This window comes from Balaenoptera physalus (genome assembly GCF_965194825.1).
Source record: "Balaenoptera physalus genome assembly, chromosome: 17".
NCBI classification, from domain to species: domain Eukaryota; kingdom Metazoa; phylum Chordata; class Mammalia; order Artiodactyla; family Balaenopteridae; genus Balaenoptera; species Balaenoptera physalus.
In genome coordinates, this window is record NC_138895.1 from 78393013 (window position 1) to 78418275 (window position 25263).

A 25263-nucleotide genomic window follows, 5' to 3' on the forward strand; every position below is an offset into this window, starting at 1 on the left:
GTTTCGTTATGAGGAAAAGAATAAAAATCAGCGATTATAATGTCACAATTATGTGTCACTGCCACACTCACAGGCAAGTGATCTGAAGACAAATGAGGCTCTGAGCGAGAGAGGTGAGCAGAGGGAAAAGAACGGGTGGCTCTCCTGTAACCTCCGTGCCTTCGGTAAAGTCAGCGAGAGGTCTGTTTACAGTAGGAGCCCAACAGAGCCTCTGCAGGAACTAGAAAAAGACATCCCGCTAACTCACCGATTACTGGAGCTTAAAAGGATAACAGAACAGGAAGGCTTCACCCGATCCTGTCTGTGGGCAGGACAAGGGGGGAGATCTCAACTCAGTCCCACTTTACAGCAATGCGGGCGGCCAATATCTCCTATGATCTTCAAAGGACTACAAGGGTGTCCCGCTTGGACATGATTCTTCTGTCAGGTCTCTTGCTGTGTAGTTAAATGATCAAATTCATGGAATGGAGTGATCGTTTTTAAATAGTAATGAAAATAGATTTTTGCACCCTCACACGAATCACGTTCCAGATCCCTCTCCCCATTCTTCTGCCACAAATCTTATGAGATGTTCAACATCCACCCCCAGACGGGCAGGAGGCCCATCCCGGGCTCCCCTTCCGGGTGGATCACAGGAGCGAGGCTCCCCCAAGCCAGAGGCTGCACGTGAGAGGTCCCCTCTGCAGAGCGGCTTCTCCCGACCAGATGCCCCCGTACAGACGGACAGTGTGGAAGAGTTTCCGGGGACCACGTTACTCAGGGCCTGAAATGAAAAACAGGACAGGCTGGACCCGAGTTTCCTTGCACACAGGCAACTGATGTACGTGGTCAGCCACAGGAGTGGATTGCATTTCCTCGCAAAAATAATGAACTGCAAATAACAAACAGCAATTCCAGTGTTGGCTGCCAACCGACATACGTCTTCCAGTGAGACCTGCTACCGAAAGTGCCTCTCAGACTGGCACTGCGTGCTGAGCCCATCAGGGAGGCTGGCGAGTTCCCCTCCTCCAGGCTGGCGTGTCCTGACCTCACCCTCCAGTGCCAGCCAACACAGGGGACCTGCCCGAAGGTGACAAAGGCTGCGGGGAAGCAGCCAGGAGAGGTGGGTTGCTTTTGACAAAGCTAGAACTTCTGCTTTGGGTTTTGTTTTTTGTTTGTTTTTTTAACCAGCAGTTAAAGCAAGTGGGAAGAAAGGTTGACATGCTGAACAAGTCGATGGCAGCGTAATTCTGGGCCTGCCAGGCTGAGGGTCTGCGTTGGGGGTGGGGGGCGGGGTGCCTGCAGCTCTGGGCGGTCTTCATTGCTCCTTCCTGGTGTTCCGCGCCACTGACGCACTGGCCGGCAGCTTGGCGGCATCCGGCACCTCAGGGGAAAACAAAAGCAGAAGGGTGGCAATCCCAGGAGACGCCGCAGGGAAGCAGGACCGGGAACAGAGACACAGGCCTGCCGACGGAGAGGCCCGCTAATCAGAGTCGCCACTGAACGCCTTACTCCACGGGAGGAGGCCCACTAAGAATGGTCTGGCTGCTCTCGACCTGGGGGTGAAGGTGGAGCGCGGGTGCGCGGTGCAGGACCCCTGGGGGCTGCCTCCCCTCAGCCGTGACTCTTTCAAGGACCTGCAAGGGGGCACTCATTCCTGAACCGTGAACGGAAATGTCGACTGCAGTTAGAAATAAGGATACACCAAGGTGTACGTGCTCCCCAGAAACTACCGCATCGCCCCGAAATCTGTGACTCAAAATCGTCTCTATGACAACTGAGTATCTCAGTAAACAACAACCTGGATGAACAATAACCCTCCATTGACAAAGAGCACATACTCTGAAATGCACTACATGAATGTGTGTGATGGCTAATTTTAATGGGCCAAGGGGTGCCCACATATTTGGTCAAACATTACTCTGGGTGTTTCTGTGAGGGTGTTTCTGGATGAGATCAACATTTAAATGAACAGACTGAGTAAAGGAGACTGTCCTTCCTGATGTAGGTGGGCCTTATCCGATCAGTCGAAGGCCAGAATAGAGCAAAAGGGCTGACTCTCCCTTGCATAGGAGGGAATTCCTCCTGCCCGACTGCTTTTGAGCTGGACGTTGGTTTTTTCTTTTTTTCCTGCTCTTCGATTCTAACGGAAACATCAGCTCTTCCTGCATCTCAAGTCTGCTGGCTTTCAGACTGCAATTTATACCATCACACCATCAGTTCTCCTAGTTCTCAGGCCTTCAGACTCAAAGTAGAACCTGCACCATCGGCTCTTGGGTCTCTAACTTGCTGACTGCAGATCTTGGGACTTGTTGGCTGTCAACCTCCAGAATCAGTGAGCCAGTTCCTTATTTTATACACACACACACACACACGCACACACCACTGGTTCTGTTTCTCTGGACAACACTACCACAGTGTGTTTTCTCACAGGGTCTCAGCAGGGCCTACAACAGGTGGGCCCTTCCACACAGGGGAACACCCTAGCCTGTTCACACATGGCGCATGGACTGAAAGGCTGTTGTGTTTTTTAAAAGCAACACAGATGAGTGAATGACCTGCACCACTTCACTTGCATCTCAGGGATCTTCTCCCAGACGGGCCACCCCGCACCCCCAGAGGGTGACACCCCACAGTGTACCCAGCTCCGCCATCTACTGTGTAGGGGTGCCCCCAGCAGCAATAAACAGCACTCAAGTTTAGCTCAAAAAGACCGTGGATCATCATAACGGTAACCTGTTGAATCATCCTGACCTTCTTAAAAGGAAGATGCTGTGTGATTATCAGGTCTCCTTATTATTCACAGACAAACACCCTGAGGGCAGCTGCTGGCCTGCTGGGCCCAGACCCTGGACACCATGGCCAGCGTCAGCCGTGGTCTCGGAAAGCTACAAGCTCTTCTGCTGAACGCCAACTGGCAGGGCTGCTCAGTGCAGACTCACTGCTTGGAAGAACCTGGAAACTGTGATTTGTTAAAAATGCCAACAAGGCCTTCTAGAGGGCCGCACAGGTCAGGAAGCCCATAGAGGAAGGACGTCGGGCTTGGAGAAGCAACAGGAAGACATGGGCTGCTTGGACTCACCCTTTCTCCACTGGCCTTTGGGCCGGAGGGAGAGACCAGGCTGAGGCGCTTCCTGGACCAGGACTCCTCCCAACCCTTCGCCCCCGAGGTGACGACGGGGCATGTCATTTCACCTAAGTGGTGCCTCATGTGTCACCTCCCCCGCTTCCAGCAGCATCGACCACCAGCTCCTGCTCCCACCTCTGCTGGAGCCCTGCCCCACCCAACTCCCAGCTACCTTCCAAGACTCTATTCGGGCACGCACCAGGGCATCCACGGAGGCCTCCCTGCCCAGCACCTGCCGCCACCCCAGACCCAGGGTCAAGCTGGGCCACCCCCCAGCACCCCAGAGTGCTCTCGGCCAACCTCCCGGAAGCATTCATTACTCTCAGTTGGAACTTCCTGTTAAAGGTCTACATTCTCCAGACCAGTTCTGCTCATTTTTTTCCATCTCACCCCTAACATACTATCTTACTTACTTATTTATTATATGTCTGGGGGTTAGCTAGCTCCCTAAATTAGAATGTAAGCTCCTCAACCGTACCATTCATCTGCTCTGTTCACTGCAATATCCCAAGCACCGAGAACAGCGACCTGGCGGGTGGAAGCAGCTCGGGGGCTGTGTGCTGGATGAAAAAAATAAAGCATTTCCCTCACCAGACTATTTGCCTTTTGAGATCGGGGACCGTCTTAACCCTGTAACCCAGAGTGGCAGGCAGAATAATGCCCCCACCCCGAAGAGTGCGTGTCCTAACCTCCGGAACCTGAGAACGGTTCCTTACGTGGACACCAGCCCATGTGACGGAGTCGATGACCTGGAGATGCAAGAAGATCCTGGATTACCCAGCTGGGTCCAAGGTAGGCACAGCGTCCTTATAGGAGGGAGGAGGTTGGTCAGACTTGGAGAGGGCTATGTGACGACAGAGGCAGAGGTCAGAGCGATGGATGTGGGACGATCTGGGCCTGCCTTTGCTGGCTTTGGAGATGGAAGAAGGGAACCACAGTGAAGGAATGCTGGGTGGCCCCTGGGCCGGAAAAAGCAAGACAGGGATTCTTCCCAGAAGGAAGGCAGCTGTCGACGCCTTGATGTTAGCCCAGTGAAGCCCATTTCAGACTTCTGACCTCCAGAACTGGAAGATCATCAATTTGTGCTGTTTTAAGCCACTGAGTTTGTGGTGATTTGTTGCAGCTGCGATAGGAAACGGACGCCCCCAGGGACTGAACACACAGCCACGGCTGCGCAGTGAATGTCTGCTAAACGGACCTTGGGAATTTCCAGTAAAATGTCACTTTCAGTCTCTAAAATAAATTTCAACCCACAAGGACAGCAAAGAGTGATTTAAGCCATGAGCCAACAGTGATGGTGGTTATTTTCACTGGTCTTTCTTTTCCTTTAAATAACTAATTTTGACTCAGAGATGCTTGTGATAATATTTCCCCTCTGCTGGCACGTCTTACATTCAACCTACTTAGGCAGCTTTATTAATCAAATATAAGTTTCCTCCTCATAAAACCCTAAAGCAAAAATTTTTTTAAAGAAAAAGAAAAAAAGAAACCAATTTATTTAATGAAAACTGGTCTTAACAAACACGCAAGTAGCTGCATTCAAAGTTGTCATGTGACTTCTCAGGCCAGGCTGGTGAGGCACATGCAAGGTTTCTTCTTTCTGAACATTTCCAAATGCTCCATCCCCACGAATCTATGTTTAATGCTGACACTTGGGGAAAGAGAGAAGTGATGGGAAATCATTGAGGACTCATTTCTGTGTCCAACTAAAAATTTAAATGGTCTGAATGATGGGCCAAATCCTTCCCATGTCTCATTAAAAACTAAGAAGAAAACAACCTAAGAAACACCCTCAGCTCTTAGCTTTCCAATCCCCTCAGCCTACCTACCAGGCCTGTTAGTATTTTCATCCCAGAAAATGAGAACCCCTAAAGACTGGAGATTAATAAATAACTTACAGTTACCACCGATAAACTTTGATATGTGAGATTCTTTTCAATTTACAGTAATATATCATGAAAAAATTATAAACAGAGCATATAACTAATTTTTTATATGGGAAAGAAATCTTGAAATTTTTAAACATCCAGAATGAATTCACATACAACCCAGAATTTATTTTTGGCCCTTTGGAAGACAATATATATATATATATATATATATATATATATATATATAGGAAACTTTTAAAAGATCTCAAAATATGCTATCCAATAGTAATTTAAAATCTTTTTTTTCTACAATATATAGTACATACTTTATGACAATGTGTTCTTGCTATTTTTCCTACAGGATATAATTGGAGAATCAAAACATAAAGCCCACAGCATACTCCATCCTACTTAATAAACATTTACTGAGCAACTACAATGTGTGAGACCTTGAGCTGGAGAAAGACGAAGTCCCCAACATCAAGGGCTCCCTACAGGGTGAAGGGAGAACATTACTGCTTCCCCACAGGTGCACCAGGGTCCACATTTGAGTGGCTTAAGGACACTCAATAAACAGATATAATTTCTGTACTGAAAAATCCTAAACCACAGTTTAATTAAAAGAAAAAATGTTGAAACTGATTCATTTCTCTAATAAAAACAGCTACACTTAAACTGAAATAAGACAACTGAATCCAGAGGGCATTCCTTCACCTAGGAGAGGCTGACACAGTGCAATCCCTTTGCCATCGGAGTGGGCGTCTGACGTCTCCCGCCCATCAGTCCATCCATCCATCCAATCTCCCATCCATCATTTACCAACAGCTTCGGTGCGCCAGGTGCCAACCAGGTGGACAGGGGGATGACTAGGACACACATCCTCGGGAACATTTCCAAATGCAGTTACTCCAGACTGTGTTAAACAGTGACACTCCTCTTAGCCCTGTGTTCCCAATAAACCACGAGGCTGAAGGGTGCCACTGTTTTCTGCCACTGCAAACACTTTATACCTGTTTACACTGGCTGCACCGGAGGCTCACCTGCCTTATCCCTTGTCATGCTGTCACTCTAACGCCTCAGAGCACATCTAAGCTGTACCCTTCACCCGCAACCTCGTGTATCACCGCATCGCCTGCGACGCGCAATAAATCACGTCTCTAAGTAACAGCAAATCAATCCAGCTCCTGGAAGGAAGACGCAAGTCACAATCGGTGGCGCCTCCCTGCAATTCTCTAAAGGATTTGGCGTGTACGAGACATCCAAAGCTCTCCTATACCCTTCCTGAAGTGCCGGGTCTAGCTCAGGGCTCCACACGCCGTGATGCAAACGAGGAGTTTCAGAAGAGATTTACAAGACAATCTGAAGACTGCAGTCTAATAAATACAAAGAAAAGCTGCAAGAGTGTCTGGCCTAGAGGTATATGAGTCTGTTCCCAAACAATGCAGAACACCAGGCCCCTGCAACCTGAAACATCAAGCTCCTACTGTCCTGTCTGACTTCTGTCCAGGGTCTCGTTGACAGAAAGCATACTAATGGAGGAGGGTTTCCAGACCACGTGGTCCTAACGTTCATCTAGAGGCGCCAAGTCTTGTCTGTGGATCCAGAAATCCAGAGGTGAACCAGCATGTACTAATTCCCCCGGGAAGTGCTCAGCCTGAATGTCATGCTTTGTGCTGTGGCCTGGGCACACCTGGGGGGACGGTCACGGAGACAGCCCTGGGAAGTCTACCGGGTCACCAAAGGCAGGTCGCGGGAGACATGTCACTCAGGGATGCGAGAGCCGAATTAAGAGATTATTTGTTACTTGCCAAGAAAAACTTACCTCTTCCGCTGTTAACTGCTTCACGCTTCCTTCTTGTTTTTTGTTATCAGATTCGGTACCAAGTGTACGGCAGAACTTGGATCATTCTAGTAACTCCCACCTCTCCCAAGTCTGTGAGCAAATGTCAGACAGCTGCCCCAGCAGCCCTTTATAAAACAGCCCCCAACACCCCGGCTCCTCGGCCCACGCCCCTCCCCCTTTCTCGTTTTACTTTTTTCCACTGCTCTCGTTCACCATTTGACATCCTTTCTGTCTTACTTATCTTTTTTCCAGGAGAGTAGCCACTTTGATGGCAAATATCGGTTCTCTCCTGGAACCCCAGCAATGAGAACACTGCAGGCACTTAACTACATGCTTCCTGAGTGAATCACTAAAAGATGGATAACCGTGTAAAACTCTGTGGTCTGCAATTCAACCTTCTCCATGAACGTGAACTTGATTCTAAACCATACACCCTGGGTCTGCCCTGGTTCTGATGTGCTTACTGTCGTTTTTGCTTTTTTAAGTATTTGTGTAAGCCAGCTCAAATCTTGTGTACAGTGAAGCAGGAGAGAGTAGAGAGAGAGGTACAGACAGATACAAAGGATGATCTGATTATCACACACGCCGCATCCTAACAGATGGTAAAGTCTCCACTGAGGTTAGAAGGAGAGGAAATGAACCAAACAGTGTGACAATTAACTAGAGCAACCTTCATTCAAACACTGGCCATCTTCTTCTTATCAGTTTAGTTCAGTCATCCTGCGCTGATTCCGCCTGGTGATGTTTAATACTTAAGAGGCCAGTCCCTCCTGGCATCTCTGGCTGTCCCCCCGGCGCCCCTCCTCCACAGACTCCGGCCTTAAGGACCGAGGCTGCTTTTGACCATAGATGCGTCCTAATGCATCCATACCACGCTCGTTTCGCTCTGGGATGCCTTTCATTGAAAGGAAATGAATCAAGTTTCCAGAACTTTTTGAAATATACTACACCTTTCCCCTACAACACAGCCTCACATATGGCGCTACCGCAGATACAATCCCATAAGAAGAAGAAACTGCATGAGACTAGACCGATTTCATTCCAAATTCCACCTTAGATAGGTTAAAGCCCTGAAAACCTAAGGGGGCAGGGGAGAGAGAGGGTGTGTGTCAGCGCAAGGAGACAGCATTTAACGGGGAGGGCAAGGTCCTACCTGCTTCACGACTGTCACCGTCCCGGGCGCCATGGCGACCACCGAGGCAACGGCAGTGGCGTCGTGGGTCTCGGTGCCCAGCTCGATGATCTGCTGGAGGATGTTTACAGCCGTGGGGTCAAGTCGGTCACCTTGCCAGGAAGAAGCAAACAGGAGACCGGTAAGGCCATGGGCGGTGAAGGTCACTGAACACAAAAGCAGCCCTTAGCAGAGGCCATTCTTGCGCGGCGCCTTCTCCAGGGATGCACGGGTTCTCGGTACGCGCTCATTTTGACCACAGAAATAATGTGCATGGTACTTCACAGCCGACAATGCACTCTCTATAAGAACATCTCAAAACTCCAAACAACCTTGAGGAGATGACATTGTGACACTATTATCCCCACTTTATAGATTAGTCACCTCACTGCAAAAAAATGGAAGAGGATTGTCTTAGGCCATTGGGTCAGTTACGTCACAAAGCCAGGGCTCAAGCCCAGATGTTCTGAATCCAAACTTGTTGATACAAGACTGCCTCTCAAAACAGAAACTCCTGAGAAGCACCAGCTATGACGTCAAACCACAGAGCTGGTTTTCCTTGAGCACAGGCATGGTAGGTGGTCAGTGAGCGTTGTGCCAGATAAATTACACAGGATATGGGCAGAACACCCAAGGATGTCTCAGTTATCAAGCCAGTGGGCTTTAGAATTCTAAATTAATGTAAGCTTAGGATTCTCTTTCAATCATCTCAAAAGACTGTAATCCATATCATCAGGGCAGCTACTGAGTGTGCCCTTTCACTCAGCTCTCACCATCTGCTTGGCCATCTGTGACTCTCCGGAACACAGCACTCTGACCCTGATCATTACTTCACTAAGAGGGAAATTACTACCTCATCTCCAGGCTAGCATAATATTATGAAGTCTCCACCAACGTCTACATACTCCTGGACGACTTTCTGCGGGCCACGTTCCAATGCGAATCAGTAAGTGATGAGGGAAGGGAATTCAACGTGTTCTACACAGAGGGTAGGACGTGGCATACGACTGAGGCAATGACATTAGCACCTGTTCACCATGCACCAGCCTAGCATCCCCTACACACACCTATACACACGTACACACACACTCTCCTTCGGCAGGGGGGCGGGTTTCAACTCTGCCTTGCAGCCAACCGCTCTAAACGTCTAAACGCTAAACAAAACATTGACCTTAAAAAATGTACTGAAATAAGATTTTAATTCCTCATCCATTTACTCCCTCAATGACCATTTATCAAGCTGAACTGTCAGCCAGGAACATGGTTCCCAGTGGGATACAGCCAGGGTCCCCAACCCCCGGGATCTAATGCCTGATGATCTGAGGTGGAGCTGATGTAATAATAATCGAAATAAAGTGCACGATAAATGTAACGCGCTTGAATCATCCCGAAAGCATCCCCTCCCCCCGTCCTTGGAAAAACTGTCTTCCACAAAAATGGTCCCTAGTGCCAGAGAGGCTGGGGACCGCTGGGATACAGGCAAAGATCTAACGCTGCCTGCCCCCACCCCTTCCAGGGCTCACAGGTGACTGAGACGGACCGTAAGCAAATCATACGGCCCCTGGTTGGTTCCATATCGGGGGCAACTAGGGAGCTCTGTGGGAGCTCTGTGGGAAAGTCAGGCGGGCTCCCGGGAGATGACACACCATCTGAATACTGAAGACGAAGACGCGCTTGCCAGAAAAAGTGCTGTGTGGGGAGGGGAACAGGCCAGGCCCCAGAGGGCACAGGAGCGTGTGGGTGAGAAACACAGCTCACGCCGAGAACGACAGAGTCTGGCCCAGGAGGGCACGGCTCCAAGGTGGCCAGAGATGCAGCGCAGGTGGCCCGGCCGCCGAGCTGCAGAGTCTGCAGTGTTTCCTAAGAGCCAGGAGGAGATGCCGGGGGCCTGAAGGAGTGAGTGAGTGAGCGCTGGTGGGGGATGAAGACGGGCAGGCTGTCCTGGCAGGGCTTGAGCAATCACTGAAGTCACTGGACAGGAGGAAGGAAACACACACTGAGACATGGCGTCAGCTCTGGGAACCGCACCAAGCGCCGGCACCTTGACGCCCCATCTGCAGAGCCTGCTTCTCTCACAGGCTGCAGAGCTGTCTCCCGAATCCCCCGTGAGCACAGCACCGGCAATGAATCTTCCCCAAAGTGACCGGCCCAAAGGGGTTTTCTGCGCACCCTTCTTACAACCTGGGGTTTAGGGATGTAAGAGCTGGATGAAATGGCAATTTCCTGTCTCCTATCACCAGCTGACCTCACTTAATGCTTCCTCTAATCCCACTTGCTTGACCTCTGTCCCCCAAATACACAGAGGGCTGTGGTACATTGTATTAACTCGTACTCCTTTCCTGTTTTGAAAAGAGCATCAAGAAAAAGTTTTCTAAGCACAGTGCCCCAATTGCCACTAGGCTGGCACAGTGGTTTGTTTTTTAAAAGTGATCGAACATTTGAAACGGACGACATTTGACATAAAAATCCTGACTTGGGGCTTTTCAGAAGAACTGGGAAGCGGGCAGCCCCAACAAGAAGTCAGGAGACCTCGATTCCAAGACCAGCTCCAACACCCAACAAGTGGGTGATCCTCAGCCAGCCGTTTACAAGGAGGCAATCTTCCGCATCTGTGACGTGAGGACAGTAGGACCTGCTTCTCCCTGTTCTGAGAGGTGATCACATGTGTGCACATCCGGCAACCCTGTCGGGCGGCACCACCTTGGCTGGGGCCCTGTTCTAGAACACTGCAGGAGAGCTCTCCCTCCAAGTCTGACAATGGGACCGCTCCAGTGGTCAGAATGCAGTGGAAGGAGATCACCTGGCGGAAATAATTCATCCGTAAAGTCATTCCTTCAGCGTGTCTATCACAGGCCAGTTCTAAGGTGCCAGAGGGAGGCGGGGAGCGCGCTCTCACCGCTCTCTGAGGTGTATCTCAGGTCCTGGAGGGCAGCCACTGCTGCCTGCGTGCCCTGGACATCCTCTTCGGCTTCGGTGATGTGCAGGTACTGGGTGGAGGGCTCCTCCGGAGTTTCTGTTGCTGGCTAAATAAAAACACAGTATCATCCATGTGACCTTCTAGAAGATCACCTATTCCCCAGAAGTCCCAGGATAATGGATTAAGACACAACAAATGCACATAAGCAACGCTTTTGCAGCAGCTCATTAAGCGGGTGCCCCTGAGAAATCAGTGCTCCAGTAAAAGCCTACTTCCCAAAGACAAAACTTCTCTTTGCAAGTGCCGAGACTTTTTAAAATCAGCGTCGGTGGAAAGCTTCCTGCAACACATTCATGCCCTAGGGAACGGAGTATGCTGTTCATAACTAGAGATGACACACGCTCACAGGTTCTCGTGTGTGCTCTTCTGCTGTCTCCTCTGCTCTTCCCGTGGCCACCAACGCTGCCCTAATCTCCCCTGTGCCCGGGCCTCCTGCCGTGAGGCCAAGAGGAAGGCACAGCAGTGGTGATGGTGGAAGGGAGGAGAGGACGGGTAACCACATAACACTCGGCAAGCTTCGAGCACGGGTCCTGGCACAGAGCAAGATCTCAGCAAATCTTAGCTACTCATGCTGCTCTGATTTTTATAGGAAGGATATGAGAAATACAACTGACCAGAGAAAATGTATCTGTGCAAAATCAGGACTCATGAGAGTAGGAGAAGCTAAAGAGATATTCACAGGTATCTTATACCTAAGGAGAGAAGAGGTGGGATGGAATTTTCACAAGAACTAGATATTGATAATCACCTCCTTCTGGAACTGCAAGGCAGGAAACATGAATGTCACCAATAAAGAAGAACAAAAAGGAGATTTTACATACAATTTATAGGAGCCAAAGTGATCACGCTCTGTAAGCACTTATCATTTACTCACACAGGTTCAGAATAGAATGTGATTATTCTTTTACAGCCAAGTGGTCGAGTTCATTTAGGCATTTCCAGCCTGACATTTAGTAGACACCCAATAAATGTCTGATGAATGCATAAATGAACAAACAGAAGCATATTTCCTTTTAAGTACCATTAAGCATCATAGTGGCCAACACTGGTTGGATCCGAGGAATGGCTTAGCCTGTGATGAAGAGGATGGGCATGGACTGGCTTCCCCTCTTTGGGGTACTCTTTGTAATAACCATCTGTGGGAAGGACAGTGCTTTACAGGGGATTCCTGGGAGGCTGGCGACAGCCCAGCTGCTGTAACAGGCAGTTTGTCGTCACACGGGGACCACCCCCTGCCCAGCTTCTTAGCTGCTCTACTGTCTCACTTCTGGAGTCTAGTGTGTGGCTTGGTGTCAACTATTTTTATTGAGTCACAGTTCTGCTGAAGGTGTCAGGATCTGTAAGGAGCGAGACCTCCAGACGAGAGGGCCATGACTGCACTAACAAAAGCACCAACTGGCCAGGAGAGATGGTGTTCTACATCAGGAACTGGCATGCCAATGTCTGTGTGTAACAGAGAGCAAATCCTTGCAAGTATGAACTTGAAACACCAGAGGACTGACTGTTTCCCACAGATGAGGATGTGACGTTGATGCTGGAGACACCACCACCTCCAATAACCATGGCAGCTGCCATTTACTGTAGGCCTACCGGGGACTAGACAGTAGCCCCAGCGTTTTGTAGACAGCGCTTTAACACACTCCTTACATTTTCTTATAGAAAATGTCAAACATACGCAAGACAGAGAGGTGAGCCTCCATTGTACACATCACCCAGTCTCGACAATCATCAGCTCGTGGCCAGTCCTGTTGTGCCTGTCTCCCCACGCACGCCACACAACTGCCCTTTGATTTTGAAGCAAATGTGGATGTCATATCAATTTATCTCTAAATGTTTTAGAATGCATCTGTAAAAGGTAAAACTCTTTCAAACCATAACTACAACACCACTGTCACACTCAAAACACTTAACAGTAGTTCCTTAATATCTTCACATATCTAAATGGTGTTCTTATTTCCCCAATTACCTCATTTTTTCACAACTTGTTCTACAAATCATATTTAAGTAAGTTATTGAAATCCATATATTAGAACTGACTGATGAAAGTCTCGTAAGACTTGTATTTATAGGCGCTCCCTCCACTCTTTCTCCCCTGCTTATAGTTTTGTTGGGAAAAGTGGTCGTTTGCCTTCAGAGTTTCCAACAGTCTGGCTTTTGCTGACTACACCAACATGGAATCACTGAATATGTTCCCTTGTCCACTGTATTTCCTGTAAATTGGAAGTCAGACTCAGAAGCTTAATTAGGTATCAGTTCCCTTTTTGGCAGGAAGGCTCCACGGGTAACATTGTGTACTTCCATCAGGAGACACTCTATGTCTGAGTGTCTCTGTTTTTGCCGTGTTGGCAGGAGGCTGATGGTCATCGCTTAGACCCATGACATCAGTGGAGGGTTGCAAAATGGCAATACTGTAAATCTTCATTTGTTAGCTGGAATACTTCTACAAAAAGAAACGTCTCTCCACAAACATTTGGTTACTCTGAGATATAGTTTATTTAGATGAGGTAGAAAAACTGTTTGATTCTGAGCCTTTATTTACAAAAACAGAGTTTTATTTAGCAAAATAGAGTTGATTCCCTAATGTCCTACAAAGGTGACTAAGGATTTTTCTCCCAGTATCATTATAAACTCATGGATTTAAACACACTTGATGTGCTTCACTCCAGTCCGTAAACACTAACAACAGCCTTGGAGTAACAATATCAACCCTACCACTGACAGTGGAATAACTGAAAACAGTACGTTTTTTTGCAGTTCTTTTTGCCCTTAGGTTATATCCCACTAGGCAGGAACACCAAATTTCTATCTTAAAGTCTCTTGAAATAGTCCTTCTCTATGTAGTTCTGCCATCGTGTTGATATATAGTTCATATACTTTATTTCATTCTATCCTCAATTTTTAGGGTTAGCTTTTTAAAGTGTAATTTTGTTTTTATTATTATATAAGAAATGTATTTCTTATATTTATATCAGAGCTTCAGAGTCAAATCTGCACAGTGGGTCTGCTAAGACAAGTTTAGCTTCTTTCCTACCCTCTCCATCTTGCTATCTCCCTGACTTTTCTACCTATGCTTTCCTCCCTTTTTATAACTATTTTATTTTGAAATAATTTTAGATTTACAAAAGAGTTCCAAAAAAAAATACAGAGAGTTCCCACATACCCTTCATCGCACTTCCCCTAATGCTGACATCGGCTGTAACCATGGTACAATGATGGAACCAAGATACCAACATTGGTACAACACCAGATTCCACTGGCTTTTCCACTGGCGTCCCTTTTCTGTTCCAGGATCCAATCCAGGACCCCACAGTGCATTGAGCGGCCACAACTCCGAAGTCTCCTCCAACCTCTGACAGTTCTTCAGACACTCCTGAAGAGAACTGGTCAGGCATCTGACCACCCGCATCATCACATCATTTGGATACATCGGATGGTCTCCCATGATTAGGTGGAGGCTGGGGATTTTCTGAAGAGCACCACGAGGTGACTGCCCTTCTGATCACGTCATATCAGGGGGTACGTGAAGTCACTACGTCTTACTACTGAGGATGCCGACCTCGATCACGTGGTTAAGGTGGTGTCTGCCAGGCGTCTCCACTGTAAAGTTACTACTTTTCCCTCTATAATTAATAATTATTTAGCGGGAGATATTTTGAGGCTACATAAATACTGTATTTCCCCTTAAACTCCTGTCTACGAATTCTAGCATTCATCAACGGATCTTGTCTGCTGCAGTTATTACGGTGGTGTTCTAATGGTAATTTTCTATCTCCCTCATTCTTTCTACATTTATTAATCAGAATTCTTCTGCGGGGAAGAACTGTTCCTTCTCCACCATTTATTCAATCATTTATTTATGTCAGTATGAATGCAGAGATATTTATTCTATTCTTTCAGTTTTACTCCAATACCATCATGATTCACTTTGTTACTCAAATTGCTCCAGCTCTGGGCCATTAGGAACTCTTTGGGTTGTCTCGTGTGTCCTTTTGGCATGCCTCCATCTTACTTTTGTGGAGCACGTTGTTACTTTCTAGTACTGCAAAATGCTCCAGGATCAACTTACACAATTTCTGCCTCAGCCCTGGAATCAACCACTTTTCAAAGGGCCCCTGTTTCCTTTTGTTGGAGAATCCTGAGAAACCAGGATCTGGATACCAGGTGTGCTCATTGCCAGCGGGGTGTCACTGCTTCTAGGCCCTCTAAGCACAAAAAGCTACGAAATACATGTATGGATACTAACCATGTATACACATATGTCTGGAATTATTTCTACATCAATCTATTGGTGTGCACACACACACACAGAAAATCTATCTACAGATTATATATAACAGTGTTGCAACAAATAGCCTTGTGCAGACACCTTTCCTCATTTATGTCAGTATAACTTTGGGATAATTTTCTAACAGTGGGATCGTCAAGTTAATGGAAAAAGAAACACATATGTAATTTTAGTAGATATTGCTAAATTCCCCTTCATAAAGGTCACATCGTTTTGCATTCCCACCAGCAATGCATGAGAGTGAATATTTCCCTTCAGCCTCTCCAGCAGAGATGATGTCAAAACTTTTGGATTCTTGCCAGTCTACTAGGTAAGAAATTCTATCTCTGTCAAGTTTTACTTACATTTATTATGTGGGAGGCTGATCGTGCTTTCAGATATTCAAGGTCATTTGCATTTCAGATATTCAAGGTCATTTGCATTTCTTTTTCTATGAACCTTTCTTATCTCTCACCCATTGGGTTGTCGATCTTTTTCATCAGTATTTCTAGAAGCCTTTTATAATGTAAAGATATTCACCCTTTTTTCTATGATATGACTGAAAATATTTTTTTGTCATTTGCCCCTCTACTTCTTGAGTTCTTTTACATAGTAGTTTTTAAATTTTTTTATGTGGTCAATTTTTTTTCAGTCTTTTCCCTAATTGAATCTGGATTTTGAGTTACAGTTAGGAAAGTTCTCCACACTCCCAATTTATAAATGAATTCACTTATGTCTTCTTCTCGTATTTGTAAAATATCTCTTTTTTTAAATCTCTGTTCCTTTGCTCTAGGTTCTCTCTATAGATAAGTCACTGATTATTGTATATTGATGTTTTAATCTGCTGTTTATTGTGTGTAGTAGATTTTCACTCATTCTTTCAGATTTTCAAAAACATAATCTTGTGTCTACAGAGATACTTTATTTCTTCTCTTCCGATTCTTATGTCTCTATTTACTCTGTCTTTGTCCAACACACCAGCTGAGGCCTCCCATGTGATGTTAAAAACCAGAGCCCCTGGGGCACCCTCATCTTGTTCCCAACTCTAACGAGAAACCCCCTAGTCTAGGATGCCAGCTTTTGGGCTGGAACACATACACATTTTGTTTTTCATCTTAAAGATGTATTCATCAAATTCTACTTTATTGACTGTTTTTAATCAATGGATGCTGAATTTTGTCAAATTTTCATAGATGCCTTTTCTGCATCTATGAAGATGATCATTTCATTTTTCTCCCTAGTTCTCTCATTATGATGGGTTACATGGACACATTAACACATTCCCTCCTACTGGACAATCCTTCCCCTGAATTCTGGAATACTCCTCACATTGTCATGATGTATTATTGTTTTTCATGGGGTGTTGGATTTCTTTCAAAGCCCTTACTCTTAACTGGAGTAAGCCCACTGGATACTCTAATGCCCTAGAAAGTTCTCAGGAAGTGGTTCTCAATTGGGGGTGATTTTGACTCCTGGGGAACACTGGCAATGTCTGTGATAGTCTGGTTTTCACAGCTGGGTATGTGAAGGGATCCTAGTGGGTAGAGGTCAGTGATACTACTAAACATTCTAAAATGCACGGCACAGCCCTCTACCACAAAGGATTATCCGGATCATAACTTTAGCAGGACTCAGTTTGAGAAACTCTGCCTAAGGTAAACTGCAATTTGGTGTGACCCCTGGTACTTGAAAAGAGAAACAACTATGCACTTTTAAAATACAGCTACTGGCTTTTATATAATTCAGTCAGGAAACTGGTTCCAACACCTGAGGGGAAAACAAAGGAGACAGGTAGGAGGACACGCCTCCGGTGGAAGGAGAGGAGGGCCGAGAATCAGCAAATGGGGCCCTTCCCTGTCCTCTGGGGGAGGACTGACAGTACATGCCCTGTCGTGCATTCTTCTTTCAGATGCAACTTCCGAAGCTCTGAATTCGTGGTAACAGAAGTGAAAATACCGATGAGCCCAACACGGACATTCACAAACCAGCCTAAACGCAACCCAGAGCAAGAAGTCACATGCATGGCCTGGCTCTCACCCAGTGGTACCCCTCAGATATGAGGCAGGGTCTGAAAAGATTTCCAAGTTTCCCAACCAGAAAACTCACTGCTCCGAGGAACAGCACTGGGCTTGCCTGGTTTGTCATCTGCGTTTAGGAAAAGTCACAATCGATACCATGCTTTAAAAAGTACCTCCCACTTGGGATCTCCTTCGTTCTCCACCAACTTCAGGCCGTGCTTGTTCTTCAAGTGCCTGTTGAACTCCCATTTGGTGCCATAAACGAAGCTGCACACAGGACACTTCAAACAACCTGAAGGCACAGACACAGGTAAAAAGAAGCATTCACAACACATGAATTCTGCCTTCCATTCAAATGCTTCAAATCTAAGGAATGTATTTTTTTGTCTCTAGTACTTACTTTCAATCCAAGCTTACCTTAATATGAAACAGAACAGCAACAGTATATGTGTTTTTCAGGGCAAAGTTTTAAAACTTAATGCATTTCTTTTCGTTTATTAAATGAGAATTTGCAGTTGACCTAATACACACGTAATATTTTAGGTGCCAGAGAGAATTAAGATGAGTAACATAATTCCCTTGGCCAAGTGGCTGAGCAGCTTAAATGATTTTTTCATGTTTTTATTCGAAAATAACAAATAATTTGGAAAGCAAAAAATAACTGAAGGACAATGGGTGCTTTTCTCAATCTCCTTCGTCCTAAAACACTAAGACCAAGGGCCAGATTCTCAGTATCCTTCACATCAGAAGCGGAGCCAGTGATATAAATTCCCGTGTGAATATCCCACTAAAGAACAAATGAAAAAGCTGGTGACATCCTGAAATGTCACTATTTATTTAATTGATTAAATTTTATACATGTTCCAGGAAGTATCTGGATGCTTTCATTAAGAGAATATAAAACTCTAGGATAAAAAAAGAAAAACCAAAAAACCGACACACAAAGTCACACAAAGACTCTCTTTCTAAAATTATATCAGAAGCAGCAACTACATTGGGAGCTGGACAAAAATCACTTATTTATTTGTCTCTTTATATGAAGTAGAGTTGATTTACAATGTTGTGTTAGTTTCAGGTGTACAGCAAAGTGATTTAACAGGTTGTGCTTCCAGAAGCAAACTCCAGCCCCTCACAAGGCTAACCGCAGTCCCGGCAGCAGGCCTCCAAATCCACCAGACACTTAGCAGGCCAGAGTCAGGCTAAGTGCCGGCACCCTCAGGTGTGCACCCTGAGCTGGCCAGGGCAGTGAGATGGGACCACCAGGCACCTAACTGGTCTCCCCGCAGCCATTGTTTGTCTGCTCTACACCTGGCACACAAATAAAAACTCTTAAAAACTTAAACAAAATCACATCTCACACCTCTACTGCCTTCCCATCACACCCAGAATAAAACCCCAGCTCCTTGCTGTGGCCTGTGACCCCAGGGGCCTGGTCCCTGCCTCCCTCTCCAGGCTTGTCCCCTCCCCTTCCCCCCCATCCTCGCCTTTCTCTGTCTTTTGCATTCTCTAAGCTCCTTCTCTTCTCAGGACACCTGCTGTTGGCAGTCTGTCTGCTGACCCGGTCCCCTGTCTCTGCTGGACCTGCTGTGCTTCCCTGTGCCCTCCCAGCATCAGTATTTATTTCTTGCTCACTGGGGCACTAAGGAGGGAGGGAGAGGAATTCTGTCCTCATGACAAGGTGTCTTAACAAATTATATAAGAACTAGACAAATCTCATGGTACACATCACATAATTTAAGCACCTCCTAGATGCAGTTGGGATGTGCTAGCTCTCCTGAATCAATTCCATGTCAGTGACTCTTAGAGAGCACTCAGGAGTTCTGTAACCGGGGTTTCCTGTCTACCACCTGAGGGGGTGGGCGATTCCCCAGAAAGTCATGAGAAGGAACGGAAGCCAACCCAGGTGGCTGACAGCACAGCCCCTCAAACTTTCGGCCTCCCACGCTGGGAGGGCACAGGAGAGCACAGCGGGTCCAACAGAGACAGGGGCCAGAGTCAGTGCAAAGACTGGCAACAGACACCAATTCTGAACTTCCAGAACATTCTACAGAAAAGGCAGCTCAAACAGATGTTTGTTTTCTGAAACTCAAACACACTGCACTCTTTTTTTAGGCAAAATCAAATGGGCTTGTTCTTTCTTGCCCAGAGGATAATTAAACTTACTTTTTAACCTTCTTTGTTATCGCTTATTAATCATCTAAAATGAAATATTTTCCTACAATCATCTTTTAAAACCCTCCAAGGTATGAGAACCACTACCTTTTCTTTGGGTTAAGCTGACATTGCTTCTATAAAGACTTAATACGAGGTAATGAACACAAGCAAACTACCTAAGGTTAAAGTTAGGCTTTAAAATGAACTTGAAGGTTCCTTCTGGGCTATCCTTTAACAGAAACTAATTTAGGGAGAAAAACATCCTTATATTACGTTTAAATTAAAATTAATATGAGAATGCCTCCACATTAATTAAAACTTCCACCTTTGCCATGGTGGCTTTAATTAAAGAACAACAAATGGAAATATGTAATCTAGACCGAAGGTGTAACTATGCCAGTTAATTGACATTAAAGCTGAGAAAAATTAATTTCCATTTCAATTCATTAAATGCTTAGGCCACACTCAGTAAAGGTCACGGGGAGCCTTGGTGAATTTCCTTGCAGCATTGATATTAAGTAGGCACCATAAAACCCTAAACATCCCCCCACCGCCCAAGTCGCAAATTCCTCCGGAGGAAAGACAAACCAGGCCAAAGGATAGAATTTCAGGAGCAATTTTAAAATTCCATCATGGAACCCTTTATTCTTTTTGGAATGCAATATATTCTGGAGGAATTTTGAGCATTAAACTATTTGCACTCCTTTGCAGTGGCTGACATTACTGAAAATTCAATTTTATCTTCAATAATATAACTCCCAGAATGGCATGGGACACTGGGCTGGGCAGTCAGAAGACCTGAATTTGGCACTTGCTCACGTGACTCAGAACCACTTCCTTAAATTCTCGGGTCTTGGTTTTCTCTTCTACCAAGGTAAAAATGCTAAAGCTTATATCCTTATAAAACGCAGCGAGGTCAGCAGAAAAATGGGCCCCCCAAAGATATTCACATCCTAATCCCTGGAACATGTGACTATGCGACCTCCCATGGCAAAAGAGATCTCAAAGGTAGGAGTCACGTAAGGATCTTGAGATGGGGGATTATTCTGGACTATCTGGATGGGCCTAATGTAATCACAAGGGTCCTTCTAAGAAGGGAGTGGGAGAGCAGATCCCAGTGAGGTAACCTGAGAAAGACTGCTGGCTTTGGAGGAAGGGGCGCGAGCCAAGGAATGTGGGCAGTGTCTAGAAGCTGGAAACAGCAAGAAAACAGATCTTCCCCTAGAGACTCCAGAAGGAATGCAGACTTGTTAGCAAACTTGACTTTAGCCTGTGAGACCCATCTTGGACTCCTGACCTTCAGAATGGTAAGATAATAAATCCGTGTCGCTTTAAACCACCACCAAGTTTGTGGTCATTTATTACAGCAGAGATAAGAAACTAATGCAGACACTCAAGGGTAACTGGACCAAAAGCAGCTTAATTATCAAAGGAAAGTGGATACAGAGTAATTTGATTTTATTAACAAGTGAAATACAAAATCGGACTTGGGAAATACTGCAGAGGAAAAACAAAGTGCATTTGACTATAAGCCAGGCTGACGTCCCAAACCCCAGTGAGGAATTGGTAAACAGAGCTTAAGCAAGGTCTCCCCCTCCTCTCCTGGTCCCCTCACATACTCCTCAAAATCTTGGGATCTGAGATCCAGCCTATCCGTGGTGAGAAGCCAGACTCTGAATCAGGACCCCGGTCTGGCTTGACCACCGGCTCACCTTGTGGCCGGGGCCGGTCCTTTTCCCTCCCTACGTTTCCTCATTTTAAAATGGAAATGATGACGCCAACCCCACAGGGCTTCATGAGAGAGAAGATAACATACAAAACAACAACCAACAACACGGCGTAGCATCACGGCACTGGAAGCACCTGCCAATAATGTATGGGATCTAGGCCCTAATAAAAACAATTTTAAAATAAAAATGTCCAAAAGTCAAATAAAGGACTTTGGGTTAACTGATAGTTTCTGGATTTTTTGGATTTTCTTCTATACTATTTTCCCTGAATCTGGTGTGCATGTACATCTAAGGTACGGATGTACACATATTTACACTTTTCTAATACAACTGTTCAAAATAATGCAAAGATTTTAGCAGATGCCACAAAACTAAGCCTTCTCCTGGTCCTCTTCCTCACATCTTTTCTCATCTTAATTACCTGCCCTTCCTCAATGATGCCCTAAAACGGGGAGCCTGAGTTAAGGCACACCACCCAGGAGAAGCAGATAATTTTCCTCCTATGAGCAACATGGGGCCTGTTAAAAGGAACGTGTACTTTCTGTTAGAGGACCAGAACACGGAGGAGCTGCCCAGCCTTTGTCTCCAGCCCAGGCAGGAATGGAAAAAACGCTACCACATCCCAGTGCCTTGCACAGTGTGGGACACATGAGGAGCTCAAGACACACCATGAAGAAGGCCTTTGGGAATAAACATGATAGGGAATTTGAACCATTTATCAGGCACTTGTTACACGTCAGGCATGGTCTGGAATCTTCAAGAATAAGATCTAGTCTTTGCAACCTGATGCTCAGAGAAGGTAAGTAACTGGTCCAGGGGCCACAGTGATCACAGACCCGCCTCCAGGGTCTGTTCTCCCAACCCTCCGTTCGTGCCAACAGCCTGGGGCGACCTGAAGGAGGGCCTTGAGGTCACCGGAAAAGGACCAGCCCGCTAAGCCCCATCATTAGCCCACCGTGAGCTCCCGGAATGAGCTGAGAGCTTGTGACACTTAACATCAAAGCATCGGATGCCTCTCACAAGCTGTGATTTAGTGAACCAGCTCCTGAGCTAGCTTCATCAGGGGCATGCTAAAAGGAGGAAAGGGGCAGGCCCACCGAAGCGACACAACGTGGAAAATGTGTATTTTGTGGGAAAACGCCTCGAATCCATATTAATGAACAAGTGATGGGCTGAGAAGAATAAACAAGAGATTGTCTGATCTGCTTTCAAAATATCAGAAGTACATAAAACACAAGCAGGGAATAAAACACTTAAGTAGCATTCAGTACAAGTCTAATTGCCAAAAAGCACTGGAGCCCGAGGGAACTGGTGCCTCCTGACGGGGCCCAGCTGGCATGAGGCTGGAAGCGGCACCTGTGCCCCCAGGACCAGAGGTGTGCTGGAGCCGCTGGAACCATCTCTTCCCAGCTCAGTGACCTCACACTGGAAGCTTAAAATTGGCCCTGGCGGAAATATTCACAGCACAGAAATTGGCAAATGCTACGAATCAGGTTCCCTTCTCCCTGACCCGGGAGAGCCAGCTGGTAAACACTCACAGAACACGACGAGTGGATGCCCTAGCAGCCCCGATTCCAGAGCTCGCTGAAAATGACCCAAACTCCGTGGAAAACACCATGTGCCTTTCCTCAGAAGCCTACACGGAGCGGAAACCTCAGCCTATTGGGCCTTCTTCCCGCCTCTCCTGCAGTGCTGGGCACAGACGCCCTCCCCACACCCCTGAGCACGGGGGCAGTAGAATCTCTCCCAGCAATTGATGACTCTGCCTGCGTCACAGTGCGACACCGTTTAAACACTGCTGATGGACAAGGAGTCCCTGCATTGGTTTCAGGAGACTAGCATCATGTTGATAAAACTACATTTTATTTGTGGTTTTTTTATTACGTCATCATTTTAACACATATTCCTCTATCTCAAAACAAGAAATTATCAAGTCCCACAGAGATATCTTTTGAGGAGTGATCTGAAGCCGAAAATAAAACCAAGTGGGGGTAGGGAGAATTACATGAAATTAATCAAAAGGAAATGAAAAACTCCAGTGGTACCAAACACCTCGTCATTTCCAAACACAGTCATTTTATCCAGTTCCACTTTCTCCGTCTCCTTCACTCTCCACAGCGAGAGCTGTGTGCTCTTGAGATCTCTGAGCTGCACGCATAGTCAACCAGCTCTCTGCTTTCAGAGACAGCTCTCCCGCCAACACTCAATGGCACAAGGTCTCCTATGAGCCAAGAGACATTTAGTTGTTTTCTTCCACGATATGTCTCTTAAAGGGGGGCATAGGAAAAATAAATAAATAAACACACACACACACACACACACACACACACACACACACACACACACACAAAGGCCAAAAATAGCCCTGCAAAGATTAGAAATAAAACCCAGACCCTGTCAGGGAATGCCAATTGATTATAGAGAGTCTTGGAAAGTTAAGTGAAAACTTAGGGCATGAAGCAACTTGACCTCAGCACATTTTCTGCAAGGCAATGATGAAAGTTTGGAAGCACGGAGCTATGACAGTGTCATCAGTCAGATCCCCACGCCTGTCCCAACTGCCACAGTAAACATCTATTTCCTGCCAATCCAACCCAAGAGTGTGAAGGATGTTAAAACGAATCGCTAGCCCGCTACTCCAATTATTTACTGTGACTCTACGGCGATGCATCCTCTCCTCTGTGATTCCTAGAGAGGGGAGTCATCAAAAATGATGCACCGGCTCCAGAAGGACTGGCATATTTTCGGAAAAAAAACCCCATAAAAACAAAAGAAAAGGGCTTCCCTGGTGGTGCAGTGGTTGAGAATCTGCCTGCCAATGCAGGGGACACGGGTTCGAGCCCTGGTCTGGGAAGATCCCAAATGCTGCGGAGCAACTAGGCCCGTGAGCCACAACTACTGAGCCTGCGCGTCTGGAGCCTGTGCTCCGCAACGGGAGAGGCCGTGACAGTGAGAGGCCCGCGCACCGCGATGAAGAGTGGTCCCTGCTCGCCGCAACTAGAGAAAGCCCTTGCACAGAAACGAAGACCCAACACAGCCAAAAATAAATAAATAAATAAATAATTTTTAAAAAAATAGTATGGTCCTGAGAGGTACAAAATTAGTGATGAGATTTTAAAAAAAATTTTTTTAATAAAAATAAAAATAAAATAAAAATAAATAAATAATAAAATAAAATAAAAATAAATTAAAAAAAAAAAAGAAAGGAATGAAAATGTATTGAGTGCCAGACACTCAGGTGTTCTCGTTTCATTCTCCCCGTGATCACAAGGGATGGCTGCTGTGAACTCCACCTGAGGTGCAGGGCCTCAGGTAGAGAGGAGAGTAACTTGCCCCAATGGCACCGCACCTTCCTGCCCTCCAGCTCCGTGAAACTGCCATTCACACCAATGCCAGGCCCACGCTCCCGTTACCCCAGATGGATGGCTTAAAATTATCCCGAGTTTTTTCTGCTGCTCATCCATTTCCGTACATCAGCCCTGTCACCGAAAGTGCTGAAGGATACAGTCAATTCATTTGTTTTACATTAAGATGCCTTTCGTGGCGATTACAGCAAGTGGAGCTTCACGCTGCATCGGAAAACTAGGAGCGGCCCCAGCTGCAGCCAAGTTTACAATCCCACAGCTCTGTTTACGGGGGCAGATTTCTAAAATGGTCTTCAGCTTCAGAGAGTCACAGGATTCAGGAAAGAGTAGCAACTGACACATGGCACGGTGCAATCATTTTTCAGCTGAATTACCGAAGCGCAGATATAAATACAACAGCATTTCTCTGTGTGGCAACAGCATGTGAGCTAAACCCTCTCAAGTGGGAATGTGATTATTTATTTAAAAAAGAAGCAAAACCCCCCCAAACTTTTCAATGATATTAGAGGTTTTCATCCATTCTCTTTAGTTTAAATGTTCTAAATAGTTTTTCCTTTTCAAGATACATAAGTAATCTGAGCACTCAATAAATATTTTTGGATAATCTAAAGAATCCCACTTATAAATGTGATCAGTATAGCATTATTTACAACTGCAATAAAAGAAAAATCTAGAAACCCTACTGTGTTCAACAACAGGAGCATAGTTAAATAATACTTGATGCTGTATTGCAAAAAGCCCTCAGAGGTTAAAGTAGGAAGACA

General features: G+C 46.1%; 1 protein-coding gene across 5 annotated transcripts in view; it reads right to left on the bottom strand.

Moving 5' to 3' along the window:
• ZFAT (zinc finger and AT-hook domain containing) overlaps positions 1–25263 on the bottom strand; it is a 178968-nt gene that overhangs the window by 21206 nt on the left and 132499 nt on the right. For all 5 annotated transcript variants that reach the window (XM_082433776.1, XM_082433773.1, XM_082433772.1 and 2 more), the window contains 3 exons: positions 17424–17542; positions 10888–11014; positions 7974–8104 (listed from right to left, as the gene is read on the bottom strand). In XM_082433776.1, the coding sequence (XP_082289902.1) occupies positions 7974–8104; positions 10888–11014; positions 17424–17542 (377 nt within the window). The remainder of the gene's footprint in view (positions 1–7973; positions 8105–10887; positions 11015–17423; positions 17543–25263) is intronic.